At 39.0% G+C, this 25,725-nt stretch overlaps 1 protein-coding gene across 1 annotated transcript in view; it reads left to right on the top strand.

Moving 5' to 3' along the window:
• The first annotated feature begins 2,344 nt into the window (after nt 1-2,344).
• ZSWIM5 (zinc finger SWIM-type containing 5) overlaps nt 2,345-25,725 on the top strand; it is a 74,781-nt gene continuing 51,400 nt past the window's right edge. The window contains exons 1-4 of the mRNA XM_032594078.1: nt 2,345-2,399; nt 2,601-2,957; nt 20,921-21,069; nt 22,324-22,474. Of these exons, the coding sequence (XP_032449969.1) occupies nt 2,345-2,399; nt 2,601-2,957; nt 20,921-21,069; nt 22,324-22,474 (712 nt within the window). The remainder of the gene's footprint in view (nt 2,400-2,600; nt 2,958-20,920; nt 21,070-22,323; nt 22,475-25,725) is intronic.

Raw genomic sequence — 25,725 nt, 5'->3', positions numbered from 1 at the left:
AAAGATGCTCCACATCATTCATCATCAGAGAAAAGCAAATCAAAACTACAATGAAATATCCCTTCACACCTGTCAGAATGGCTAAAATAAAAAACAAGAAACAACGGATGTTGGTGACAAAGTGGAAAAAGAGCAACATTGTATGCTGTTGGTGGGAATGCAAACTGGGGCCAGCCACTGTGAAAAACAGTATGGAGGTTTCTTAAAGGGTTAAAAATAGAACTACCCTATGATCCAGTAATCTCACTAGTGGGCATTTACTCAAAGAATACATAAACACTAATTCAAAGGGATACATGCACCCCTATGTTAAAGCAGCATTTCTTACAATAGCCAAGATATGAAAGCAGCCCAAGTGTTTGTCGATAGATGAATGGATAAAGAAGTTGTGTTATACATACAAAAGAATATTATTCAGCCATAAAAAAGAATGAAATCTTACCATTTGCAATGACATGGATAGAGCTAAAGAGTATAATGCTAAATGAAATGAGTCAGAGAAACACAAATACCATATGATTTCACTCAAATGTGAAATTTAAGAAATGAAACAAAAGGGCAAATGAGGGTCAAAGAGAGATAGAGAGAGACAAATCAAGAAACAGACTTTCAATTGTGGAGAACAAACTTGGTTACCAGAGGAGTGGGGGGTGGAGGATGGGTAAATATGTGATGAGGATTAATGTGTTCACTTGTGATGGGCAGGGCACTAGGTGATATATGGAATTGTGAATCACTATATAAAAATAAATAAATAATATAAAGTGAAGGCAGTCTTTATCCACACTTAATCATATTTGGATGTAACTTGTTTACTTTGCCTTTAAAATATGACAATAAATATTTTTAAATCTGAAGCTAAGTTTAGCTGAGAAAAAATTTCTGTGAAGTTTTAAAAATATACCTGGAAGCTAATAAAGTTTTAGCAAATAAGTCTTGGATATTTTTCTTGCTCTGGAAATTAATCTTAACTTTTTTAGTAGTGTGCCCCTTTCTTTGGATTGGACATAAATGTGCCTTTTAGTAGTGTTAATTTTGCCAGATTGTATGTTTTTAAATTTGGGTCTTATTTTAATTAACCATGATTATCTGAAACTTGAACTTTGGAAAGTTTTCTGTCTGCATTTTTAAATTCTGCTGGGTCACAGTGGTAGCTCTGAAACTTATATATACATCTTTATTATTTGTCAACTATTCTCCAACAGATAAAAGTTTATTTAAAATTGCTTCCCTGTTCACAGTGTGCAGTGCAGTTAAGCAGGAAAGTCTCCAAGGACAGGAAAGTCTCCTGTCCCTGATATACCATTTGACACATCATATTGTAATCATTTATTTATTTATTTGTCTGTGATTTTTGAGGATAAGGACTTTGTCATGGCATGTTTTAGAGGTAGTGTAATATAAATGAAAGAAAATGAACTTTGGAGTCATTCAGACCTGGTTCCAAAACTCAGGTCTGTCATTTACTACCTGAGAGGTTTTAAGCAAATTACTTAACCTTTCTGAGTCCCAGTTTACACAACTTTAAAAATAAGAAAAATAGGGGAGTCTGGGTAGCTCAGTCGGTTAAGCATCTGACACTTGATTTCGGCTTGGATCATGATCTTATAGTTCATGGGACAGAGCTTTGTCTTGGGCTCTATGCTGAGTGTGGAGCCTGCTTAGGATTCTCTCTCTCTCCCTCTCTCTGCCCCTCACCCACTCGTGTGTGCACTCTCTCTCTCTCAAAATAAGTAAACTTAAATAAAATAAAAAATAAAACAAGGAAAATAATAGCAACCTCATAATGTTGTGATAATTATTAAAAACACCAGATACAGTTGTGCTATGTGATAGGTGCTTTACAAATATTTGATATCCTTCTCCTTTTTTTGTTAATATCCCGAGGCCTAGCAGTCTGACACTTAAGATCTCATTAATTTGGTTTAAATGACTGAATTATTCTCCCTACATTACAAAATTATTAGTGCTATGTGCTAGTACGTCGAGGTGTAACACTGCATAGTCTCACTGCACCAAGCTGTGCTTTCCATATTTTATGAGGTTTCTTACCTTTTTGGTATCCCACATGGCCACCATTTTGGAATTGTATGTTTTAAGGAAGAAATGTCAGTATTCTCCTTGTTCTTTCTCTTGTCCTTTCTTGTGGCGTTCCTTTGGTTTCTCTTGGATTTATAGCACTTGCCTTAATCTAGATTGTACGTATTTCATTTGTAGCCTTGTCTTTTCTCCCAAAGAGTTTACAGTGTACCTTAGAGGTTTTTAACTTATTTGGGGTTCCTTGTTAACCTTTTTAGACTATGATGAAAGCTATGAACTATCCCTGCCCCCCTAGCAAACGTACATGTATACAAAACAGGTTTTCATATTACTAGTTCACGAGGTTTGTGGACTCCAGGGTAAGGATTCTTTTTCTAGATATTGTGTTCCTTTAGAGCTGTACCTGAGTTTCATTGACCTTTGTGCTATGGCAGAGCCTACCACATATACAGGAGATACTTAGCAAAAAAGTTTCTGAATTGATTAATTGAAATGCAAAATGAAAATCTTCCAAGTTTCTTATTGCAGAATCTCTAAACGCACTTTCTTTGTTTCCTTAGGCTTCCATCTCAGTGGTACAGTAACTGAGCCAGCTACCACTTCTGAACCAGCAGTGACTTACAAAGTTGCAATCAGTTTTGACCGATGCAAAATCACCTCAGTGACATGTGGCTGTGGGAACAAAGATATATTCTACTGTGCTCATGTGGTGGCACTCTCACTCTACAGGATCCGTAAACCAGAGCAAGTCAAATTGCGTCTTCCTATCTCAGAAACCCTTTTCCAGATGAATAGGGACCAGCTACAGAAGTTTATTCAATATTTAATCACGGCACACCACACTGAAGTTCTTCCTACTGCGCAGAAACTGGCAGATGAGATTCTATCCTCCAACTCAGAAATCAACCAAGTGAATGGTAATTATACAACATTTTTGTTGCTAAAAATCTACTTTGTTGCTTTATTGCGTGTTTAGAGGTTGGGATTTTTTGTTAATATTTTTGCAGTTGTGATCACTTAACCTGAAATCAGTTCATTCCATCAAATCAACTATTCAACTCTTAGTTTTTTGAAGCAGTCCAGTTGTCTGCCTTATAAAACTCTTTGCAAAAAAGGACAGAGAATGTTAGAGTTATGTAGTGATCTAGTTTTTTGGACTTTATTTGTGTGTATAATGCCTGCCCCAGGAGCCTGGAATATTCAGGAGTGAGAGAAAGCAAAAAATAATTTGTGTCATTCAGTGAAATTAGATATATATAAGAATTCTCTTAACATTTTAGGATCCTACATAGCATCAGGGTCATTCTCAAGAGCATCTTTTAGTATTGTGCTCACTTACTCATTCAACAAGTATATATTGAGAACCTGCTCTGTGCAAGCAATAGTGCTGATTGTTGAGAGCATAAAACAGACATGATTCCTGCCTTCAAGTAGCTTATAATCTAGTAGAAAAGACAGATACGTTTGGGGGACCTGCGTGGCTCAGTTGATTGAGCGTCCCATTCTTGATATTAGCTCAGGTAATGATCCCTGAGTTGTGGGATCAAGCCCCGTGTCAGGCTCTGTGCTGAGCATGGAGCCTGCTTGGTATTCTCTTTCTCTCTCCCTCTGCCCATCTCCCATGCTTGCATGCTCTCTCCATATCTCTCTAAAAGGAAGAAAAGGGGTGTAGGGGAAGAAAGAAAAGACAGCTAAGTTTGAAACAAATAGTTGTTTTTATAATAAAGCCAGGTTGTAAAGACTTTATCACAGGAAACCACTGAAGAATTTTGAGAAGGCGTTTTGTTTGTTAGATCCTATGTTCCAGGTATGATACAAAGGACTCCACATATGTTGATTCATTTAGCTTTCAAAACTACTCTGTGAAATAGGTGTTTTAACCACTTCCATTTTTTAAATAAGGAAATTATGACCCATACACACTTGACTTCAAAACTCAAGGTTTTTATGCTTCTCTATACTATCTATTTTTAGCAGATAATTTTGGTACTAATGTAAAAGAGGCAATGAGACCAGGTGGATGGTCTGTATGATATTGTAATCCATGTGCCAAAGGTTCTGCCTCTCCCAGTTGTTGAATAGAACTAATCAAGTCCTGTACACAACCTCACCAGTCCTCAGAAACAAGGGTAGTCAGACCAACAGGCTTCCAGGAACTCTTGCTAACTAGCAGAAATAATCTTCTATTGCTTTATACAGAAAGCTGTGGTATATATATAATAACTAAGCCCTCTCTAAGTGATACTCTTAAAGAGTAGCTTCAAATATCTCTCATCCCACATAGTAAGGCTGTTCTACTTCTCTGGCCTCCTTAACTCTAGAGCTCTTAGAAACTGAGTTCTGCCTCATCCCAAGGTCTGTAGCACCAAAGAGAAATACTGCTCTGTACCCCTATGACTAGGTTGTGCCCTGTTTTCATGCTTTATTCCCATTGACTCTTTCTCAGAATTTTTGCCTATTTCCAAGCTCTCTTGCCTTTTCTTCATGTGACCATCTTGGTTGAGGACCTTATTGCACCTGTCTTGTTCATACCACTGCTGTCACCAAAACCATCCTCTTCCCTCTTTACCACTGTGCTAAAGCAATTTTTATCTTTTGTTACACCACCCATCTTATTTTCTGAAGTTAGGCTTAGGTTGCCATACTGAACTTGAGTGTGATCCTCAACCTTCCCCAGGAACTACTACTTCTGTACCTGTGTCTATTCCATACTAATACTAGCTTTCTACTCCCAGCTTCCCTAGTATTCCACAAGGCCTTTCCTAATCTATTTCTACTAACCAATGTTGATATTGGCAATGATAATGAAACAGGGGACAGAGAATGGAGATATCTTAGAGGTAACATGGACTGGATTCAATATCTGCTGTATAGGATGAGTGGGGAGGGTGAAGAAGAGGAAGAAAAAAAGATGAGACAAAACTGAATTCCAGAATGTCTAGCTAGGATGATGTTGATGGACTTGATGATAATGTTGTCATTCACTGAGGGAACATAAGAGGAGGGGTGAATTTAGGAGGAAGATGAATTTGGGGTGTGTGGGTGGCTCAGTCTGTTAAGCATCCAACCAGCTGAGCCCTGCATCAGGCTCTGTGCTATCAGAGCCCTGCTTGGGATTCTCTCTCTCTGCCCCTCCCCTGTTCATGCTTCCTCTCCCTCTCTCTTTCCCTCTCTCTCTCAAAATAAATAAACTTAAAAGAAAAGGAGGAAAATGAATTCAATATAAGTTTGAGATACTTGTAGAACATTTAGGAAAAGATTTTTTTAATATGAAATTTATTGTCAAATTGGTTTCCATACAACACCCAGTGCTCATCCCAAAAGGTGCCCTCCTCAATACCCATCACCCACCCTCCCCTCCCTCCCACCCCCCATCAACCCTAAGTGTGTTCTCAGTTTTTTAAGAGTCTCTTATGCTTTGGCTCTCTCCCTCTCTAACCTTTTTTTTTTTTCTTCCCCTCCCCATGGACTTCTGTTAAGTTTCTCAGGATCCACATAAGATACCATATGTTTTCACTCTTATAGGAAAAGATTTCTGTTGGGCAGTTGGATATATGGATCTAGAACTGTGGGCAAAACTCACAATTTTGGAGTTATTAGCATAGGGATATTTGGAGTCTTGTTTCTCTTCCCTGCTAAATCTTGAAACACTTAGAACATCTTCCCTCTCCTCTTTCCCAAACTCTGCTCCTCACCAAAACAAAATTAAAAAACAGGAATAAGATTTCTAAAACTGCTAGCTGCCTGCTTTTAATCCCAAGAATGGATCCAGGCATTGCTGTGCTCCTCACCTCCTTAAAACCTTTTTTTTTTTCTTAAGCCCCTATGTGTGGTTTTACCTAGACTTTGCCTTGGCCCCTTTGGTAGACTGTCTTTCTTTCTTTTTTTTTTTTTTTTTTAATTCTTTTTTTCAACGTTTATTTATTTTTGGGACAGAGAAAGACAGAGCATGAACGGGGGAGGGGCAGAAAGAGAGGGAGACACAGAATTGCAAACAGGCTCCAGGCTCTGAGCCATCAGCCCAGAGCCTGACGCGGGGCTCGAACTCACGGACCGCGAGATCGTGACCTGGCTGAAGTCGGACGCTTAACCGACTGCACCACCCAGGCGCCCCGGTAGACTGTCTTTCTACATCTACCACTGCTCTATGCTCTGTGATTTGATTTGGTAACTCCATACCGTAAGATTCTCTGGCATACAGCATCTTGGTCAGGGCTTCAGTTGCTGCTATCCATGAAGAGAGATTTGATACATTGAGAAAAGTAAGGTGACTTGAGGAGTAGGGTTAGGAACCATGTTTTATTAATTTCTGAGTCTCTGTCACCTAGCATGGTACCTGGAAAATAATAAGGGCTTATTAAATGAATACAGCCATGCATATACAGGTGATGCAAGCAGGAGTCAGTATAGAAATTAGCAAAGTAGAATGAGAAATGAGAAAAAGCTAGTAATTATCAAAGTCAGCACAGAACTGAGTTTCAAGAAGTGAATAGTCAACAATGTTGAATATCATGGAAGATACAGACCAAAGCTAACAAAGGTAGAAAGACAATTTAGGGGAAATAGAAACTATGCAGAGAGAAGAAAACTTTGAAAAAGTATTAACAATATTATCATTGGAGTAAAAGAAGATATTGCAACCATGAAATAAGAACTGGATACTGTAGAAATGAGTTCACACAATAGAAAGAACTAATGAAATTACAAATATAATGGCAAAATCTTCTAAAACTAAGTGATGGAAAATAAAGGTAAGGAAAGCTCCCACAGAGTAGAGCAAAAAGACAAAAAGATGAAAAACAGGAGAAAAAAAAATTGTCAAAAAGTAAGAAAACAAGCCCTAGAAATTCCATTGTTTGAATAATAGGGTTTCCAAAAATGGAAAACAGAGGTAAGGAATTCATCAATGAAATAAGTAAATTTTCTAGAACAAAAGCATGTGAGTTTCCAAAGTAAAGGATTTAACTATATGCTCAGCAGTGGAGGGGCACCTGGGTGGCTCAGTTAGTTAAGCATCCAGCTCTTGATTTCAGCTCAGGTCATGCATGATCTCAGTTGTGAGATTGAACCCCACCTCAGGTTCCGTGCTGAGTGTGGAGCCTGCTTGGGATTTTCTCTCTCTCTCTCTGCCTCTTCCTCGCTCATGCTCTCTCTTTCAATATAAATAAATAAACATTAAAAAAATGCTCAGCAGTGGAAAAAGAAGAGTCTTTTCAACAAATGGAGCTGGCTCAATTAGATATATTCATGTGGAGGAAAAAAACCCTCAATTCCTATCTCATGCCGTACGGAAAAATCAATTGCAGATAGATGGGAGATATAAATGTGAAGGGTAAAACAATAAAGTATATAGAAGATAACATGAGAAAATATCTTCATGTCCTTGGAGTAGGAAAATTTTTCTTAAGTAGGAAAAGATTTAAAAATTGGGCTACATTAAAATTTTAAACTTCTTTTTATCAAAAGGTACCAAAGACTAAAAAGGTAGGTAATAGGAGAAGGTATTTATAGTATATATAACTGACAAAAAGCTTATATCCTAATTACATAAAGAACCCCAGGGCACCTGGGTGGCTTAGTCAGTTAAGTGTCCGACTCCTGATTTCAGCTCAGGTCACCATCTCATGGTTGGTGAGATCAAGCCCTGCATCAGGCTCTCTGCTATCAGTGCAGAGCCTGCTTCAAATCCTCCATCTCCCTCTCTCTCTGCCCCTCCCTGCTTGCTCTCTCTCTCTCTCTCAAAAGTAAACATTAATAATAAGAAAAACTCTTACAAATAGTAAAATTGACAAGAGACACAGAAAGGCACTAGACAAAAAGGATATCCAGATATTTAATAAACATATTAAAAGTTACTTTAATTAGTAATCATGGAAATGCAAATTAAAACCACAGTGAGATACCATTACCTATCCACCAGAATAGCTAAAGTTTTAAAACTGTCATTAGCAGGGGCGCCTGGGTGGCTCAGTCGGTTAAGCGTCCAATTTCGGCTCAGGTCACGATCTCGCGGTCCGTGAGTTCGAGCCCCGCGTCGGGCTCTGTGCTGACCGCTTGGAGCCTGGAGCCTGTTTCAGATTCTGTGTCTCCCTCTCTCTCTGACCCTCCCCCGTTCATGCTCTGTCTCTCTCTGTCTCAAAAATAAATAAACGTTAAAAAAAATAAAAAAAAAAACCTGTCATTAGCAGCTATTGGTGAAGATACTGAGCAACTGGAACTATTGTAGGTAGGAGCTAATATATTGCAGGTATAAATTGTTGCAGTCACTTTGTGAACTGTTTAGCATCATCTAACTAAAGTTGAGCATATGCATATTCTGTGACCCAGAAACTCTTCTAGATGTCTACAATGGAAATGAGTAGCATAATTTGTAACAGCCTAAAATAGAAACAATCTGAATGTCCATCAACAGAATGACTAAATAAATTGATACATTCACATAATGGGATATTGTACATCAGTGAAAATAAATTAAACACTATTGCTGTGCCCCAAAGTATGGGGGAATCTTTCAAACATGATGTTGAATGAAAGAAGCCAGACACAAAAGAATAACTCTTGTATGATTCTACTTTTATAAAGTTCAAAAACAAGTCCCTGTTTAGAAGTTAGGATAGTGGTTAATTTGGGGGAAGAAGAAAGGAGATAATGTTTGTGAAGGGGCTTTTAGAATGCTGTTAGTATTCTATTTCTTGACTTTAATGATAGTTACACTGTTATAATGGCTATGTGATAATTCAACAAGCTGTTTGCTTAAGATTTGTACACTTTTAATAATTTATATTTTAATTTTAAAATACTAATTTAAGGGGCACCTGGGGGACTCAGTCAGTTAAGCGTCTGACTTCAGCTCAGGTCATGATCTCATGATTCATGAGTTTGAGTCTCACATCGGGCTGTGTGCTGACAGCTCAGAGCCTGGAGCCTGCTTCAGATTCTGTTTCCCTCCCTCTCTGCCCCTCCCCCACTTTCTCTCTCTCTCTCTCTCTCTCTCTCTCTCTCTCTCTCTCTCTCTCTCAAAAATAAATAAGCATTGAAAATTTTTTAATAAAATAAAATACTGATTTAGTCCGGAGCACCTGAATGGATCAGTTGGTTGAGTGTCCAACTTCAGTTCACGTCATGATCTCACAGTTTGTGAGTTTGAACCCCACATTGGGCTCACTGCTGTCAAAACAGAGCCGCTTTGGATCCTCTGTCCCCCTTTCTCTCTGCCCTTCCTGTGCTCACACTCTTTCTCTCTCAAAAGTAAACATTTAAAAAAATAAAATATTAATTTAATTTAAAAAGCAGTGTGTGTATATGCACATGTCTACACACACACATATGTGTATAGGACAAAAAGACTGGAAGGAAATACACCATAATATTAATAATAGTAATCTATGGCTGGTGGCATTATAGGTGTATTTTATTTTCTTTATGAATAGTATATTTTATATAAAGCATGTATTATTTTTATAATTTTAAAAAGGATGTTTAAGAATGAAAGAAAAATTGGTTCCACAGACTTAATAGTTCCCTCAGGACAGGTCTCATTGTTGAAGCCTAAGTGCTAACTTGGAGCCTTAATCCACATGATGGTTTGTTTCATAATTATTTATAAAAGACATGCTTTCTATTTTATCTTCATTTGTTACCATTTCTCGTACAGTCCTGTGGAAAATTTCACACTATAACATTTACACTGACTGGGTTTACTTTACCACTACTGAGGTCAGTTAGTTTCGTACTCAAGACTAACATGAACATATGTAGAGACGTTTTTATCTTGTTTTTTTAACCAAAGGATTTTTTAAAAAGATTTTGCCTAGAAGTTAGTGAGAGACAGCTGGAGAGGCTGCTTATGAACTCCAGGCCTAGTTTATCTAATTAAGACTATCTGTGTTCTTGTTCACTCATTCCTACATGCTGTACCCTCCTGTATTCTCTGACCCTTAATTTTGACATTTCATACAGATTAATCTTAAGTTTTCTCCTCTTCTTTTTATATATATTTTTAATATTTTTTAATGTTTATTAATTTTTTTTGAGAGAGAGAGACAGATTGCTAGCAGGGGAGGGGCAGAGAGAGAGGGAGACACAGAATCCGAAGCAGGCCCCCAGGCTCCAAGCTGTCAGCACAGAGCCCGACATGGGGCTCGAACCCACGAACCATGAGATCATGACCTGAGACAAAGTTGGACACCCAACCTGACTGAGCCACCCAGGTGCCCCAAGTTTTCTCCTATTCTTATTCTACATGATCTCTATAGGCAATCTCAGCTACATCCTTGACTTTAAATGTCATCTATGTACTATGGCTCACAGATCACTTCTCCTATATCCAACTGACTATACATGTCTCCATACAATGGAGACATCCCCAAATCAACATATCCAAACATGAGTTTATCTTCCTCCCCAAACTTACTCAGATACCAAATAGCACCACCATCTAGCCACTGGATTTTGATGGAAATCTTCTAGGCATCCCTAATACTTTTTACTTACAATCCTTGTGCATTCCATTGCAAGACCTGTTAATTTTACCTCCAAAGTATATTTCATCCTTTTCCACTTCTCTCTATTGATATTGCCATAACCCTAAGTCAAAACTCCTATAATCTCCCACCTTGATTGCTACCATAGTATTCAAACTTATCTTTCCATATTCACTATTGTTCCCTTCTATTCCATTCTCCACACAAAGTAACTTTTCTATAACTATAGATTTTGTCATGGATAAAGTCTACATTTCATATAGCCTACAAAACCTTGCCTGGTCTGGCTTTTGCTTAGGTTTTCATGTGATTTTCCCTCTTCTTGGAATACTCTTCCTATCCTCTCTCCCTTAGTATAAATGTACTTGATTATCACAATAATTTATGACTTTATGCTTTTTTGAGCAAAAAATACAGTATTTCCTCCACTCTTTGTTAGGCAACTCCTAATTCACTTCCTCAGGTGTTCACTTAAATGTCACTTTCTCAGGGAAAACTTCTTTAACCTGTCTTTCTTCTCACACAAATATGTACATGTGTAATTATTTGTTTAATGTCCCTTTCCCCAACCAGTCTGTCAACTCCACAAGCATAGGCACTATATATCTACTTTGTTTATCACCATATATCCGGTATTTGGCACAGATCCTGGCACATAGTAGGCTCTCATTTAATATTGATTGAGTAAATGAAAATGTCTTGGAAAATCCTCCTTAGGGCCTTTTGCCGATTCATGCTTTCCCAGATGACTTTCATTCCTTCAATAGTCACACGAACTCCTTGTAGTAGTTTTACCTAGATGCCTCAAATATTGACTCACTCCCTTTTTTGCTGCAGCCACTCATTTTGGCAGCTCTGCTTCTCATCTCCTGGGTTCCTTGTAGATCAGTAAACATTTACATAGTTTACCTTCCTTTATTTCCTATCAAATAAACAAACCCTTCTGAAGTTCTAGTTGAAATTTTACTGATAGTAACTCTCAAGGCTTTGCGTTATCCTAGTCCTATCCCAGCAGTTCTCTATAGTCTGTACACTACGTATTTTTTTAAGGGGTTATTTTATTTTATTTTATTTTATTTATTTTTTTGACAGTAGAATATTTTTAATATCTGGGTTTGCAAGTTTAATACATTATTATCTTATTACAAGAATAATAATACCTTACCTTTATATTATTTTTATAATTTCCAATGTACTTGTTTTCTTTTTTAAAATTTTTTAAATATTTATGTATTTATTTATTTTTAATATATGAAATTTATTGTCAAATTAGTTTCCATACACACCCAGTGCTCATCCCAAAAGATGCCCTCTTCAATGCCCATCACCCTCCCCTCCCTCCCACCCACATCAACCCTGTTTGTTCTCAGTTTTCTTTTCATGTTTTCTTTTTTTTTTCAATATATGAAATTTATTGTCAAATTGGTTTCCATACAACACCCAGTGCTCATCCCAAAACGTGCCCTCCCAAATACCCATCACCCACCCTTCCCTCCCTCCCACCCGCCATCAACCCTCAGTTTGTTCTCAGTTTTTAAGTCTCTTATGCTTTGGCTCTCTCTCCCACTCTAACCTCTTTTTTTTTCCTTCCCCTCCTCCATGGGTTTCTGTTAAGTTTCTCAGGATCCACATAAGAGTGAAAACATATGGTATCTGTCTTTCTCTGTATGGCTTACTTCACTTAGCATAACACTCTCCAGTTCCATCCACGTTGCTACAAAGAGCCATATTTCATTCTTTCTCATTGCCACGTAGTACTCCATTGTGTATATAAACCACAATTTCTTTATCCGTTCATCAGTTGATGGACATTTAGGCTTTTTCCACAATTTGGCTATTGTTGAGAATGCTGCTATAAACAATGGGGTGCAAGTGGCCCTATGCATCAATACTCCTGTATCCCTTGGGTAAATTGCTAGCAGTGCTACTGCTGGGTCATAGGGTAGATCTATTTTTAATTTTTTGAGGAACCTCCACTCTGTTTTCCAGAGTGGCTGCAACAGTTTGCATTCCCACCAACAGTGCAAGAGGGTTCCCGTTTCTCCACATCCTCTCCAGCATCTATAGTCTCCTGATTTGTTCATTTTGGCCACTCTGACTGGCGTGAAGTGATATCTGAGTGTGGTTTTGATTTGTATTTCCCTGATGAGGAGCGACGTTGAGCATCTTTTCATGTGCCTGTTGGCCATCCGGATGTCTTCTTCAGAGAAGTGTCTATTCATGTTTTCTGCCCATTTCTTCACTGGGTTATTTGTTTTTCGGGTGTGGAGTTTGGTGAGCTCTTTATAGATTTTGGACACTAGCCCTTTGTCCGATATGTCAGTTCCAAATATCTTTTCCCATTCCGTTGGTTGCCTTTTAGTTTTGGTGATTGTTTCCTTTGCTGTGCAGAAGCTTTTTATTTTCATGAGGTCCCAATAGTTCATTTTTGCTTTTAATTCCCTTGCCTTTGGGGATGTGTCAAGTAAGAAATTGCTACGGCTGAGGTCAGAGAGGTCTTTTCCTGCTTTCTCCTCTAGGGTTTTGATGGTTTCCTGTCTCACATTTTGAGTTAATTTTTGAGTTAATTTTGAGTTAATTTTGAGTTAATTTTTGTGAATGGTGTAAGAAAGTGATCTAGTTTCATCCTTCTGCATGTTGCTGTCCAGTTCTCCCAGCACCATTTGTTATAGAGACTGTCTTTTTTCCACTGGATATTCTTTCCTGCTTTGTCAAAGATTAGTTGGCCATACTTTTGTGGGTCTAGTTCTGGGGTTTCTATTCTATTCCATTGGTCTATGTGTCTGTTTTTGTGCCAATACCATGCTGTCTTGATGATTACAGCTTTGTAGTAGAGACTAAAGTCTGGGATTGTGATGCCTCCTGCTATGGTCTTCTTCAAAATTCCTTTGGCTATTTGGGGCCTTTTGTGGTTCCATATGAATTTTAGGATTGCTTGTTCTAGCTCTGAGAAGAATGCTGGTGCAATTTTGATTGGGATTGCATTGAATGTGTAGATAGCTTTGGGTAGTATTGACGTTTTAACAGTATTTATTCTTCCAACCCATGAGCATGGAATGTTTTTCCATTTCTTTATATCTTCTTCAATTTCCTTCATAAGCTTTCTATAGTTTTCAGCGTACAGATCTTGCACATCTTTGGTTAGATTTATCCCTAGGTATTTTATGCTTCTTGATGCAATTGTGAATGGGATCAGTTTTTTTGTCTTTCTGTTGCTTCATTATTAGTGTATAAGAATGCAACTGATTTCTGTACATTGATTTTGTATCCTGCAACTTTGCTGAATTCATGTATCAGTTCTAGCAGACTTTTGGTGGAGTCTATCGGATTTTCCATGTATAATATCATGTCATCTGCAAAAAGTGAAAGCTTGACTTCATCTTTGCCGATTTTGATGCCTGTGATTTCCTTTTGTTGTCTGATTGCTGATGTTAGCACTTCCAACACTATGTTAAACAACAGCAGTGAGAGTGGACATCCCTGTCGTGTTCCTGATCTCAGGGAAAAAGCTCTCAGTTTTCCCCCATTGAGGATGATGTTAGCTGTGGGCTTTTCATAAATGGCTTTTATGATGTTTAAGTATGTTCCTTCTATCCCGACTTTCTTGAGGGTTTTTATTAAGAAAGATGCTGAATTTTGTCAAATGCTTTTTCTGCATCGATTGACAGGATCTTATGGTTCTTATCTTTTCTTTTATTAATGTGATGTATCATGTTGATTGATTTGCAAATGTTGAACCAGCCCTGCATCCCAGGAATGAATCCCACTTGATCATGGTGAATAATTCTTTTTATATGCTGTTGAATTTGATTTGCAAGTATCTTATTGAGAATTTTGGCATCCATATTCATCAGGGATATTGGCCTGTAGTTCTCTTTTTTTTACTGGGTCTCTGTCTGGTTTAGGAATCAAAGTAATACTGGCTTCATAGAATGAGTCTGGGAGTTTTCCTTCCCTTTCTATTTCTTGGAATAGCTTGAGAAGGGTAGGTATTATCTCTACTTTAAATGTCTGGTAGAATTCCCCTGGGAAGCCATCTGGTCCTGGACTCTTATTTGTTGGGAGAATTTTGATAACTGATTCAATTTCTTTGCTGGTTATGGGTCTGTTCAAGTTTTCTATTTCTTCCTGTTTGAGTTTGAGAAGTGTGTGGGTGTTTAGGAATTTGTCCATTTCTTCCAGGTTGTCCAGTTTGTTGGCATATAATTTTTCATAGTATTCCCTGATAATTGCTTGTATTTCTGAGGAATTGGTTGTAATGATTCCATTTTCATTCATGATTTTATCTATTTGGGTCATCTCCCTTTTCTTTTTGAGAAGCCTGGCTAGAGGTTTATCAATTTTGTTTATTTTTTTCAAGAAACCAACTCTTGGTTTCATTGATCTGCTCTACAGTTTTTTTAGATTCTATATTGTTTATTTCTGCTCTGATCTTTATTTCTCTTCTTCTGCTGGGTTTGGGGTGTCTTTGCTGTTCTGCTTCTATTTCCTTTAGGTGTGCTGTTAGATTTTGTATTTGGGATTTTTCTTGTTTCTTGAGATAGGCCTAGATTGCAATGTATTTTCCTCTCAGGACTGCCTTTGCTGCATCCCAAAGCGTTTGGATTCCTGTATTTTCATTTTTGTTTATTTCCATATATTTTTTAATTTCTTCTCTAATTACCTGGTTGACCCACTCATTCTTTAGTAGGGTGTTCTTTAACCTCCATGCTTTTGGAGGTTTTCCAGACGTTTTCCTGTGGTTGATTTCAAGCTTTGTAGCATTGTGGTCTGAAAGTATGCATGGTATGATCTGAATTCTTGTATACTCATGAAGGGCTGTTTTGTGACCCAGAATGTGATCTATCTTGGAGAATGTTCCATGTGCACGCGAAAGAAAGTATATTCTGTTGCTTTGGGATGCAGAGTTCTAAATATATCTGTCAAGTCCATCTAATCCAATGTATCATTCAGGGCCCTTGTTTCTTTATTGACCATGTGTCTAGATGATCTATCCATTTCTGTAAGTGGGATGTTAAAGTCCCCTGCAATTACCACATTCTTATCAATAAGGTTGCTTATGTTTGTGAGTAATTGTTTTATATATTTGGGGGCTCCGGTATTCGGCTCATAGACATTTATAATTGTTAGCTCTTCCTGATAGATAGACCCTGTATTTATTATATAATGCCCTTCTTCATCTCTTGTTACAGCCTTTAATTTAAAGTCTGGTTTGTCTGATATAAGTATGGCTACTCCAGCTTTCTTTTGACTTCCAGTAGCATGGTAAATAGTTCTCCATCCCCTCACTTTCAATTTGAAAGTGTCCTCAGGTCTAAAATGAGTCTCTTGTAGACAGCAAATAGATGGGTCTTGTTTTTTTATACATTCTGATACCCTATGTCTTTTGGTTGGCACATTTAGTCCATTTACATTCACTGCTATTATAGAAAGATATGAGTTTAGAGTCATTGTGATGTCTGTAGGTTTCATGCTTGTAGCGATGTCTCTGGTACTTTGTCTCACAGGATCCCCCTTAGGGTCTCCTGTAGGGCTGGTTTAGTGGTGATGAATTCCTTCAGTTTTTGTTTGTTTGGGAAGACCTTTATCTCTCCTTCTATTCTAAATGACAGATTTGCTGAATAGAGGATTCTTGGCTGCATATTTTTTCTGTTCATCACATTGAAGATTTCCTGCCATTCCTTTCTGGCCTGCCAAGTTTCAGTAGAGAGATCCGTCACAAGTCTTATCGGTCTCCCTTTATATGTTAGAGCACGTTTATGCCTAGCTGCTTTCAGAATTTTCTCTTTATCCTTGTGTTTTGCCAGTTTCACTATGATATGTCGTGCAGAAGATTGATTCAAGTTACATCTGAAGGGAGTTCTCTGTGCCTCTTGGATTTCAGTGCCTTTTTCCTTCCCCAGATTATTGAAGTTCTCAGCTAATATTTCTTCAAGTACACCTTCAGCCCCTTTCCCTCTCTCTTCCTCCTCTGGAATACCAATTATGCGTAGATTATTTCTCTTTAGTGCATCACTTAGTTCTCTAATTTTCCCCCTCATACTCCTGGATTTTTTTTTATCTCTCTTCTTCTCAGCTTCTTCTTTTTCCATAATTTTATCTTCCAGTTCACCTATTCTCTTCTCTGCCTCTTCAATCCGAGCTGTGGTTGTCTCCATTTTATTTTGCAGCTATTTTATAGCATGTTTTAGCTCCTCCTGGCTGTTCCTTAGTCCCTTGATCTCTGTAGCAATAGATTCTCTGCTGTCCTGTATACTGTTTTCAAGCCCAGCGATTAATTTTATGACTATTATTCTAAATTCACTTTCTGTTATATTGTTTAAATCTTTTTTGATCAGTTCGTTAGCTGTCGTTATTTCCTGGAGGTTTTTTTCAGGGTAATTCTTCTGTTTCGTCATTTTGGATGGTCCCTGGAGTGGTGTGGAACTGCAGGGCACTTTCCCTGGGCTGTCCTGAATAACTTGCGTTGGTGGGCGGGGCCACAGTCAGACCTGATGTCTGCCCCCAGCCCACTGCTGGGGCCACAGTCAGACTTGTGTGTACCTTCTCTTCTCCTCTCCTAGGGGCGGGATTCACTGTGGGGTGGCGTGGCCCATCTGGGCTGCTTGCACACTGCCAGGCTTGTGGTGCTGGGGATCTGGTGTATTAGCTGGGGTGGATCGGCAAGGTGCACAGGGGCCGGAGGGTCAGGCTCAGTTCGCTTTTCCTTCGGAGATCCACTTCGGGAGGGGCCCTGTGGCACCGGGAGGCAGTCAGACCCGCCAGAGGGATGGATCCGCAGAAGCACAGCGTTGGGTATTTGCGCAGTGCAAGCAAGTTCCCTGACACGAACTGGTTCCCTTTGGGATTTTGGCTGGGGGATGGGCAAGGGAGATGTCGCTGGCAAGCACCTTTGTTCCCCACCAAGCTGTGCTCTGTCGTCCAGGGCTCAACAACTCTCCCTCCCGTTGTCCTCCAGCCCTCCCGCTGTCCGAGCAGAGCTGTTAACTTATAACCTTCCAGATGTTAAGTCCCGCTTGCTGTCAGAACATCCTCCGTCTGGCCTCTCCACTTTTGTAAGCCAGACTTGGGGGCTCTGCTTTGCCAGTGGGCTGCCCCTCCCCCCCGGCTCCCTCCCACCAATCCATGTAGCGCGCATCGCCTCTCCGCCCTTCCTGCCCTCTTCCATGGGCCTCTCATCTACGCTTGGCTCTGGAGAATCCATTCTGCTAGTGTTCTGGTGGCTTTCTGGGTTATTTAGGCAGGTGTGGGTGGAATCTAAGTGATCAGCAGGACGCGGTGAGCCCAGCGTCCTCCTACGCCACCATCTTCCCAGAAGCCTCTCTGTACACTACGTATTTATAAGCTTTGCCTTGTTTCTTCCAGAACTGCTACTGCCACTACTACCACCTGGGCCCAGAAGATTCTCCAGTTTTCTCTATACCCCTTTGAATTTTTAGAGGGGATGTCACTCCACACTTCCAACCAGTTAAGACCATCTCCTTTGGGAGACTAGGTTCTGCTCCTACTTTTTCATATCCTAATTGAACCACCCAAGGGTCAGAATTGGTATTCAAACCATCTATGCTTGTTTCTGGAGCACTGTTTCTGTTCTTCCCTCATCCCTGTTCTTGGCAACAAGGTACTCAGATGCCCAGTCTTTGGTTTATACAAAGTGTATCTCATTTTATCTCAGTTCTGTCTGTATAGAGCTACTGAAAACTAGAATCATTGGAGGTGAGACTCTATAATCTGCATTTTGAACACAAACCCAGGTGATTATTCTGTGTATTAACTTTTGAGAATCAGTGTATTGGTGAGAACTCTTTTATCCTCACTATGGGGAAAATGCATTATTCTGACTAGTCCTATATTCTGTATAGTGAAATAGGCCAAGGAAGATTTGACTATCTTTAGACACGCCATCCAGCTTTCCATTCAAGGTCCTGAAACCAGCTAGTGGGTCACAGCCTCTAGATGAGGCTGGAGGCCAAAGTTCAGTGTTATAGTGAACAACAGACTTTGAAGAGAAACCAACATACAAATCCTAGCTAATATACTTCCCACCTGTTACATTACTTACCTGTATAAGCTTTAGTTTTTTCATTTTAAAATTAGGATAATAATACTACCTTCTAGACTTGTTATGAGGGTTCATTGGAATTTACTCACCAGATAATCACTGAGCACCTACTGTGTGCCAGGTACTGTTCTACATGTTGCAAATATGCGCACAAACAAAACAGTTTATGCCCTCAAGGAGAGTATGTTCTAGTGAGGATATGTACAAAAAGTGCTTGACTTTGGCATGTAGGAAGCACTAAAAAAAAATGGCTCTTATTAACAAGTATTTAAGGATAAGGAGTATGTTTGTTTTGCTTTGCCACTTTAGGGATACAAAAGAAGTGTAGGATATATTATTTACCCACCTGGAGCTTAAATCTAGATGGCCAATGAGACATGCATTTGTTTATTCTATAAATATTAACTCAGTGCTATAATGAGCCAGGCACTATAAGGTACAAAAATGAACACCTACTCTTAAAAAATTTCCATTTATTTGGGAATATATGAGAAATGCACAATTCTGATGTACAGCAAAATGCCACAAGTCTTTAGGAAAAGCAATAATAAAGTGCTAAGAAGAGTATTGCTCCTTTTATATCCATGTGAGCATAAGATGGACATACTTTTGACAGGGAGGGAGCAGTGGGTTGTGTGGTTAATTCAGTTAGGGGATAAAAAAGAGCTTCTCTTGCCAGATGAGCTAAGCAGTGTTGGCCTTTCTGTATACTTACTTTATGGTTTCCACTGCTCATTGTAGCCCTGACTGAGGCAATATTGACAATGAGAAGTTTCATTTTTTTGGCTAAAGAATGGGGTACAGGAGTGGGAGAGAAGTAAAGGAAAAAGCAGAAGTAAAGTCATAAGGAAATGTGGTTGACTTCTGGGAATGCTAAGTTTCTAGCTGAACCATAACATAGATACAGGGTAGACAAGCCTAGAAATGAAAGATAAGGCCTGAGCAGAGAGAGCCTTCAATGCCAATCTAAAGCATTTGGACTTAATTTAATAAAAATGGTGCATCACTGAAGACTTCTCTGAGTGGGCAAGTGATATAATCAGAACTGTGTTTAGTATAATACATTTGAAGAAAGTAGCATATAGTAGATACCATAAACTGGACAATCATATGTGTTAATTAGTACTTGTAGAATAAATGAATGTGTGAACCCTCCTGATTTCATGGAGAATAAGATGCTCTAAAAAAGCTTAGCTGAAAAGCAACTTTTCTGTGTAGACCTGGATTTCATTTGAGCAGGACTTTGAACTAGGAAGACAAGAGGAAAGGTAGACTAATTAAACATGACATGAATTTATTTAATGTTTTATGTATTTATTTTGAGAGAGAGAGAGAGGCAGAGTGAGAGGGAGAGAGAATCCCAAACAGACTCCACGCTGTCAGCACAGAGCTCTGCACAAGGCTTGATCTCAGGAACCACGAGATCATGACCCGAGCCAAGATCAAGAATCAGACTGAGCCACCCAGGTGCCCCAAACATGACGTGAATTTATATTCTATTACATGACCACACCTATAGAGCATTTGATTAATAGTCTTTTGTAACTTGGAGGCAGGTTGCTAAAAACTTAACGTAAGACTCTGGCTTTGAGAAAGTGAGAGAAGATTCCGTTTTCATTCCACAAATATTTACTAGGTGCTTGCCGCATTACCAGTGCTGTGGTATAGGCAGTTCAGCTGTGGATTCAACTTGGGATTCAACTGTGAGCAAGTGGCTAGCAGGGCACTAGGGGAGAAGAATGTGTAAATAACTAAAACTGTTTTAATGTGTTGTAGTGAGAACCAGATATGAAAGATATTTTGAGTATAAATTTATAAAACATATCACCTTGTATGCACCTCTGCCTGTACTTTAAGGGGCAAGTTTCTAGAAATTCAGAAGTGTTGACTCTGCTTAAGAAACTAAATTTTATAGTGAACTTTAAAAACAATTTTTTTTTGTTTTCTAAGGAAGTATTTTTTATTTTACAATAATATCTATACTTTAAGGCTTATTTTGAACTTCATAGGAAGGCAAAAAGAAGAAGAAGAAAGAAATGTCACCTTCCTAGGGAAAAAATATATCATTTTTTTCATGTTTGTGCATTTCCTTCTGGGATTTTTTCCCCCTAGAATGGTATTTGTAGACCTTGTAAGGGAATGCAACTGGAACATAAGTGAGTGTGAAACTAGCATTAGCCCTCTTACATTTATTTATAGGACCACACAGTTGACAAAGCCCAGAATAAGGCAGAGTAAGCTGTCTGTTTTTTAATATCCTCAAAGAGTACCCCTTCTGCCAAATGTGTAGCATATGAATTCAGGGGATTCATGTCACCATTCCCATTCCTCACAGGTGCCCCTGACCCCACAGCTGGGGCCAGCATTGATGATGAGAACTGTTGGCATTTGGATGAAGAACAGGTGAAAGAACAAGTGAAACTCTTTCTCTCCCAGGGTGGTTACTATGGCTCTGGAAAGCAACTCAATTCAATGTTTGCTAAGGTAAGATATGAAAGGTATTGGGTTTTTTGTTTTGTTTTGTTTTTTTACTTTAATTAAACGGACCTCACCACACTTCTGGCTTCATGCATTTTAGCTAGCTCACTTGACCTATCTGTCCTGAAAGCTTGAAAACTAATGGGAGATGCTGAACAGAGCAGACCTGATCCCGAGCAGGTGGCATCCAGAGACCCCTACAAACTCACCCTGGTAGTCCTCTTCCTTCTGCTCCACTCTAAATAAGTTAGCATTGTTGTGGGTTTTAGTAAGGAAGCCATCATCCCTCTGCCTTGAACCCAAGGCTGCTGGATGAGGCCTTGAAGAGATTTAGTCTTTTGGAACTGGGGGCTCTCACGGTGGTCTTTCTTTTTTTTTTTAACACCTTCAGTAAAAGATAATTCACATACTATAAAAGTCACCCACTTAAAGTGTGCAATTCAGTGGTTTTTAATATATTCGCAGATATGTGCAGCCATCACCACAGTCAACTTTAGAACTTTTTCATTACCCTAAAAAGAAATCCCATACCCTTTACCTGTCACTTCCCTATCCTCCATTCCTCCTCTCCCAGCTCTAAACAACCACTAATCTACTTTCTGTCTCTATATATTTCCCTATTCTGGACTTTCATAGGCAAGGAATCATATAGTATGTAGTCTTTTGTGCTTGGCCTCTTTCACCTAGCATAGTATTTTCAAGGGTCATCCATGTTGTAACATGTATCTGTGTTGAATAATATCCTAATGTATGGATATGCCACTTTGGTTTATGCATTCTCTGTTAGTGGATATTTGTATTATTTCCATCTTTTGGCTATTACAAATAATACTTTTATAAACATTCTTATACAAGTTTCTTTGTGGACATGTGTTTTCATTTCTCTCTAGGATTGAAATTGATAGGTCATATAACTCTACGTTAATCATTTGAGGAACTGCTAGACTGATTTCTAAAGTGGCTGCACCATTTTACATTCCCACCAATGGTGTGTCAGGGATCTGATTTCTCTATATTATCACCAATACTTGTTGTTATCTGATTTTTTGATTCTAGCCATCCTAGTGGATATGAAGTGGTATCTCATTGTGTACAGCAGGCTTTCTTAATATATGCAGAGAACTTGCTTGTAGAACAAGAAGGCTTCTTTTTGGCTCTTTGGATATGTTGTGCTTAGATACTTCATCTTCTCCTCCCCTTCCTTCTCCTGCTTTTTCATGATGTGCAGTCACCAACCCCTGGCCCCTCCTTATGTGTCAGGTTCGAGAGATGCTGCGGATGAGAGATTCCAATGGAGCCAGGATGCTGACGCTGATAACTGAGCAGTTTATGGCTGACCCACGACTCACACTCTGGAGGCAGCAAGGAACAAGCATGACAGATAAGTGCAGGCAGCTCTGGGATGAGCTAGGTAAGTTCCCCTATCTCAGAGAAGTACTATGTCTGTCCTACCAGTTTTCCCCCTGGCAACAGTGTTAGTGAACACTTGCCATCAGTCATTACATAGGTCTTGCTAAATGAACTTTAGCCTAGCTGTGGAAGATACAGGCTTTACACAGGCTATCCAGAATATTCTGAACTCACTTGTGTTGCTTCCACAGCATTGTGCTTTGCTATTGACCTCTGTTCCAGATGTTACCACATAGAAGTCTTTGCTGAGGGAAGACCTCTTCCCTTGGCTTCTACTGCACGGCACTAGCCTGGCTCTCCAAATACTTATCAACCTCACTTTTCTTGCTTTTCCTGAGTTTGCTCTTCTTTATCACTACTAGATGGACCTCTAGACATAGGGCAGTTTCTAAGACTTGGGCCTTGGACTTCTATTCTTCTTCCACTATACTCCCTTGAGAACTTTTTTTTTTTTAATGTCATATCTTCAGAGCTTACCTCTATGTTGATCTCAGCCTTATCTTCTTTCCACTTATCTGAGTTCCAGTCCCATATTAGCGCTGCTTGTGACCATTTCCACTGAAAAATCCCCTGATTACCTCAAGCTTGAGAAATCCAAAAATGAACTCAGGCCTTCTACCAAAAAAGGGTCCCCTGACTCTGGCATTGGCACCACCATTCCTCACTCTACCAAACTTAATGTCAAGCACTCATTCTTCTTTCATTCCCAACATTCAGTCACCAACTTCATTTGATGCCTTGACCTTCAAAATGCAATTCAGTGTCCATTCACACCTTTTATTTCCCATCACCACTGGTCTTGTTGAGGGCCTTGGAAATGTTTAGATTAAATTAGACCTGTGGCCTCCTGAATGACCTCTCTGTTCTAGATTTTTCTATTCAAGGCCATCTTCTTTGGTCATCATTTCTCTGTATGAGTCCGCTGCTCCAAGGCCAGTTTTGCAGTGCTAATACTCACAACTCTCCCTATTTTCAGAATCTTCCATACCCTGAATCCAAGCATGGCCCCACTTTTTAGTTATACTGGAAAAGCTGTCTGTGTAGCATACTCTGCAAGTTCTGATACAACTCCTCCATACTTCCTCCATGCCAGAAAGCAACAACAAACTTGGGCACTCATACAAAATAATATAAGAGAAAACTGCAGGTTAGGAGTTTAGTGTGCTCTGCTGGGCTGAAGCCCCTAAAACATACATTTCATATCCTCAGGGCTAAAAGCCTCAGAGTATGAGGCTTAATGACTCTGTAACTATACTTGGTTACTTTGGGGCTGGTAAGTATGAGTTTTTGGTTTTGGGTACTGAGGCTTTTTTATCTGTGGCATTAACGGCTGTGGCATTAACGGCTTTGAAGCACTCATTACCAATGAATGGCTACATTATTGAGTGTTATATGCCATTATCTGCTGAAGATTATACTCACATTTTTTTCATGTAATTCTCATAACAACCCTATAAGGTAATCATGTGTTTATTGCAAAGAAACAGAGACCATTCTGGTTACTTCTCCATACAGAATAAAATTATAGGAGACTGTCTCTGCCATGACATAGTTACACTTTCTGAAGTGTAGAAATATTGCATTATTATTCCAAAGCTACTGGTCCAACCTGTTGTGACCAAGGTCACGTGATACAATGCATGGCAACTTGGGACTACTTCTAGACTCTTTACTCAGAAAGGATTGCAGTCATGGACTCCCTTCCAAGGTAAGATTTTGGCATCTTCATGTTTTTAGATGGGAAAACTGAACTCAGAAAAGTTAAGTATTTTATTCAAGGTCACATACTAGTAAGTGATAGTTCTACCTATGGAACTGCAATCTGTTTGATTCCAAATCAAACATCCTTCTGCAACATCTCCCTCAATTCTATCTTGTTATTTACTTTTTTCTCCAAAGTGCATGTTTTTTTAATTTAAACTCAGCCTTCTTCAGTGAGTTGGTTTTATCTGAGGCCTGAATCTCATAGATTAATTTCTGGCATACTCATGGGATTGTGTTGTGGACTTGGGCTTTGCCTTTGAGACAAAGGTAGGTGAGAGGAAGTAAACACAGCTGGTCTCCAGTGTTTTTAAAGCACTTGTCATATACTTAGGTTCATTATGAAAAGCTCTTGCTTCTGACAGCTTTATACCTAAGACATTGCTATAACAATCTTCCAAGAAACTCTCAGCATCCTGCAAAGACAGTGATTCTCAAACTTCTCAAAATCACCAAGAGTACTTATTTAAAAAGGTTTCTGGGCCCTGTCCTCAGAGTTTTTGATTCAGTAGTTTGGAATAGGACCTGATAATTTGAATTTCTAACAAATTTTTTTTAAAGAATGCTGTTGCTACAACTGAGGGTTGCTGGTAGGGTGTTGGGTGGGAGGATGGGCTAAATGGGCAAGGGGCATTAAGGAGGATACTTGTTGGGATGAGCACTGGGTGTTATATGTAAGTGATGAGTCAATAAATTACATTCCTGAAATCATTATTACACTATATGTTAAATAACTTGGATTTAAATTTTAAAAAAATAAAGAGGGAGGGAGGCAAACCAGAAGAGACTCTTAAATACAGAGAACAAACTGAGAGTTGATGGGGTGTTGGGGAGAGGGGAAAGTGCGTGATGGGAATTGAGGAGAGCACTTGTTAGGGTGAGCACTGGGTGTTGTATGTAAGCCAATTTGACAATAAGTTCTATTAAAAAAATTTTTTTTTAATAAAAAGAAAAAAGAATGCTGTTGCTGCTGTTCCAGAGATCACAATTTGAGAACCACTGCACTAAGGAAAACCTTATCAGGTCAGACACCAGAGTGTGGTGCATTCATGCCTCCCCTAACTACTCTGAGGGTTCCTTAGTGTTCACATGGCCTGCTCACCTGTGAAGACCTAAGTAGGGTTTGTAGGAATTTAAAGGAATGGACTCACTACTTGCAGTCCCTGAACCAGAGGAAATAGAAACAGACATGAAGTTTTCTCATCTCCCCATATCTGTACATATATACTTTACTTTATATTCTGTTAAAATCTATGAAATATCTCGGGGCGCCTGGATGTCTCAGTTGGTTAAGCGTCTGACTTCGGCTCAGGTCATGATGTTGAGGTTCATGAGTTTGAACCTCAAGATTAAAAAAATTTTTTTTTAAATCTATGAAATATCTCTGCTCCCATAAAAGGGCAAGTCTTACATATTTGTTCTGGGTTCTATGCCATCTCCTTTTCTCAAGAATTCTGCTCCTGCAATTATCTCCTCCCTGTGGCATTATTT

This window comes from Lynx canadensis, chromosome C1 (genome assembly GCF_007474595.2).
Source record: "Lynx canadensis isolate LIC74 chromosome C1, mLynCan4.pri.v2, whole genome shotgun sequence".
Lineage (NCBI taxonomy): Eukaryota > Metazoa > Chordata > Mammalia > Carnivora > Felidae > Lynx > Lynx canadensis.
The sequence above is the reverse complement of the archived record's forward strand: the minus strand, read 5'-3'. Positions and strand labels throughout refer to the sequence as shown.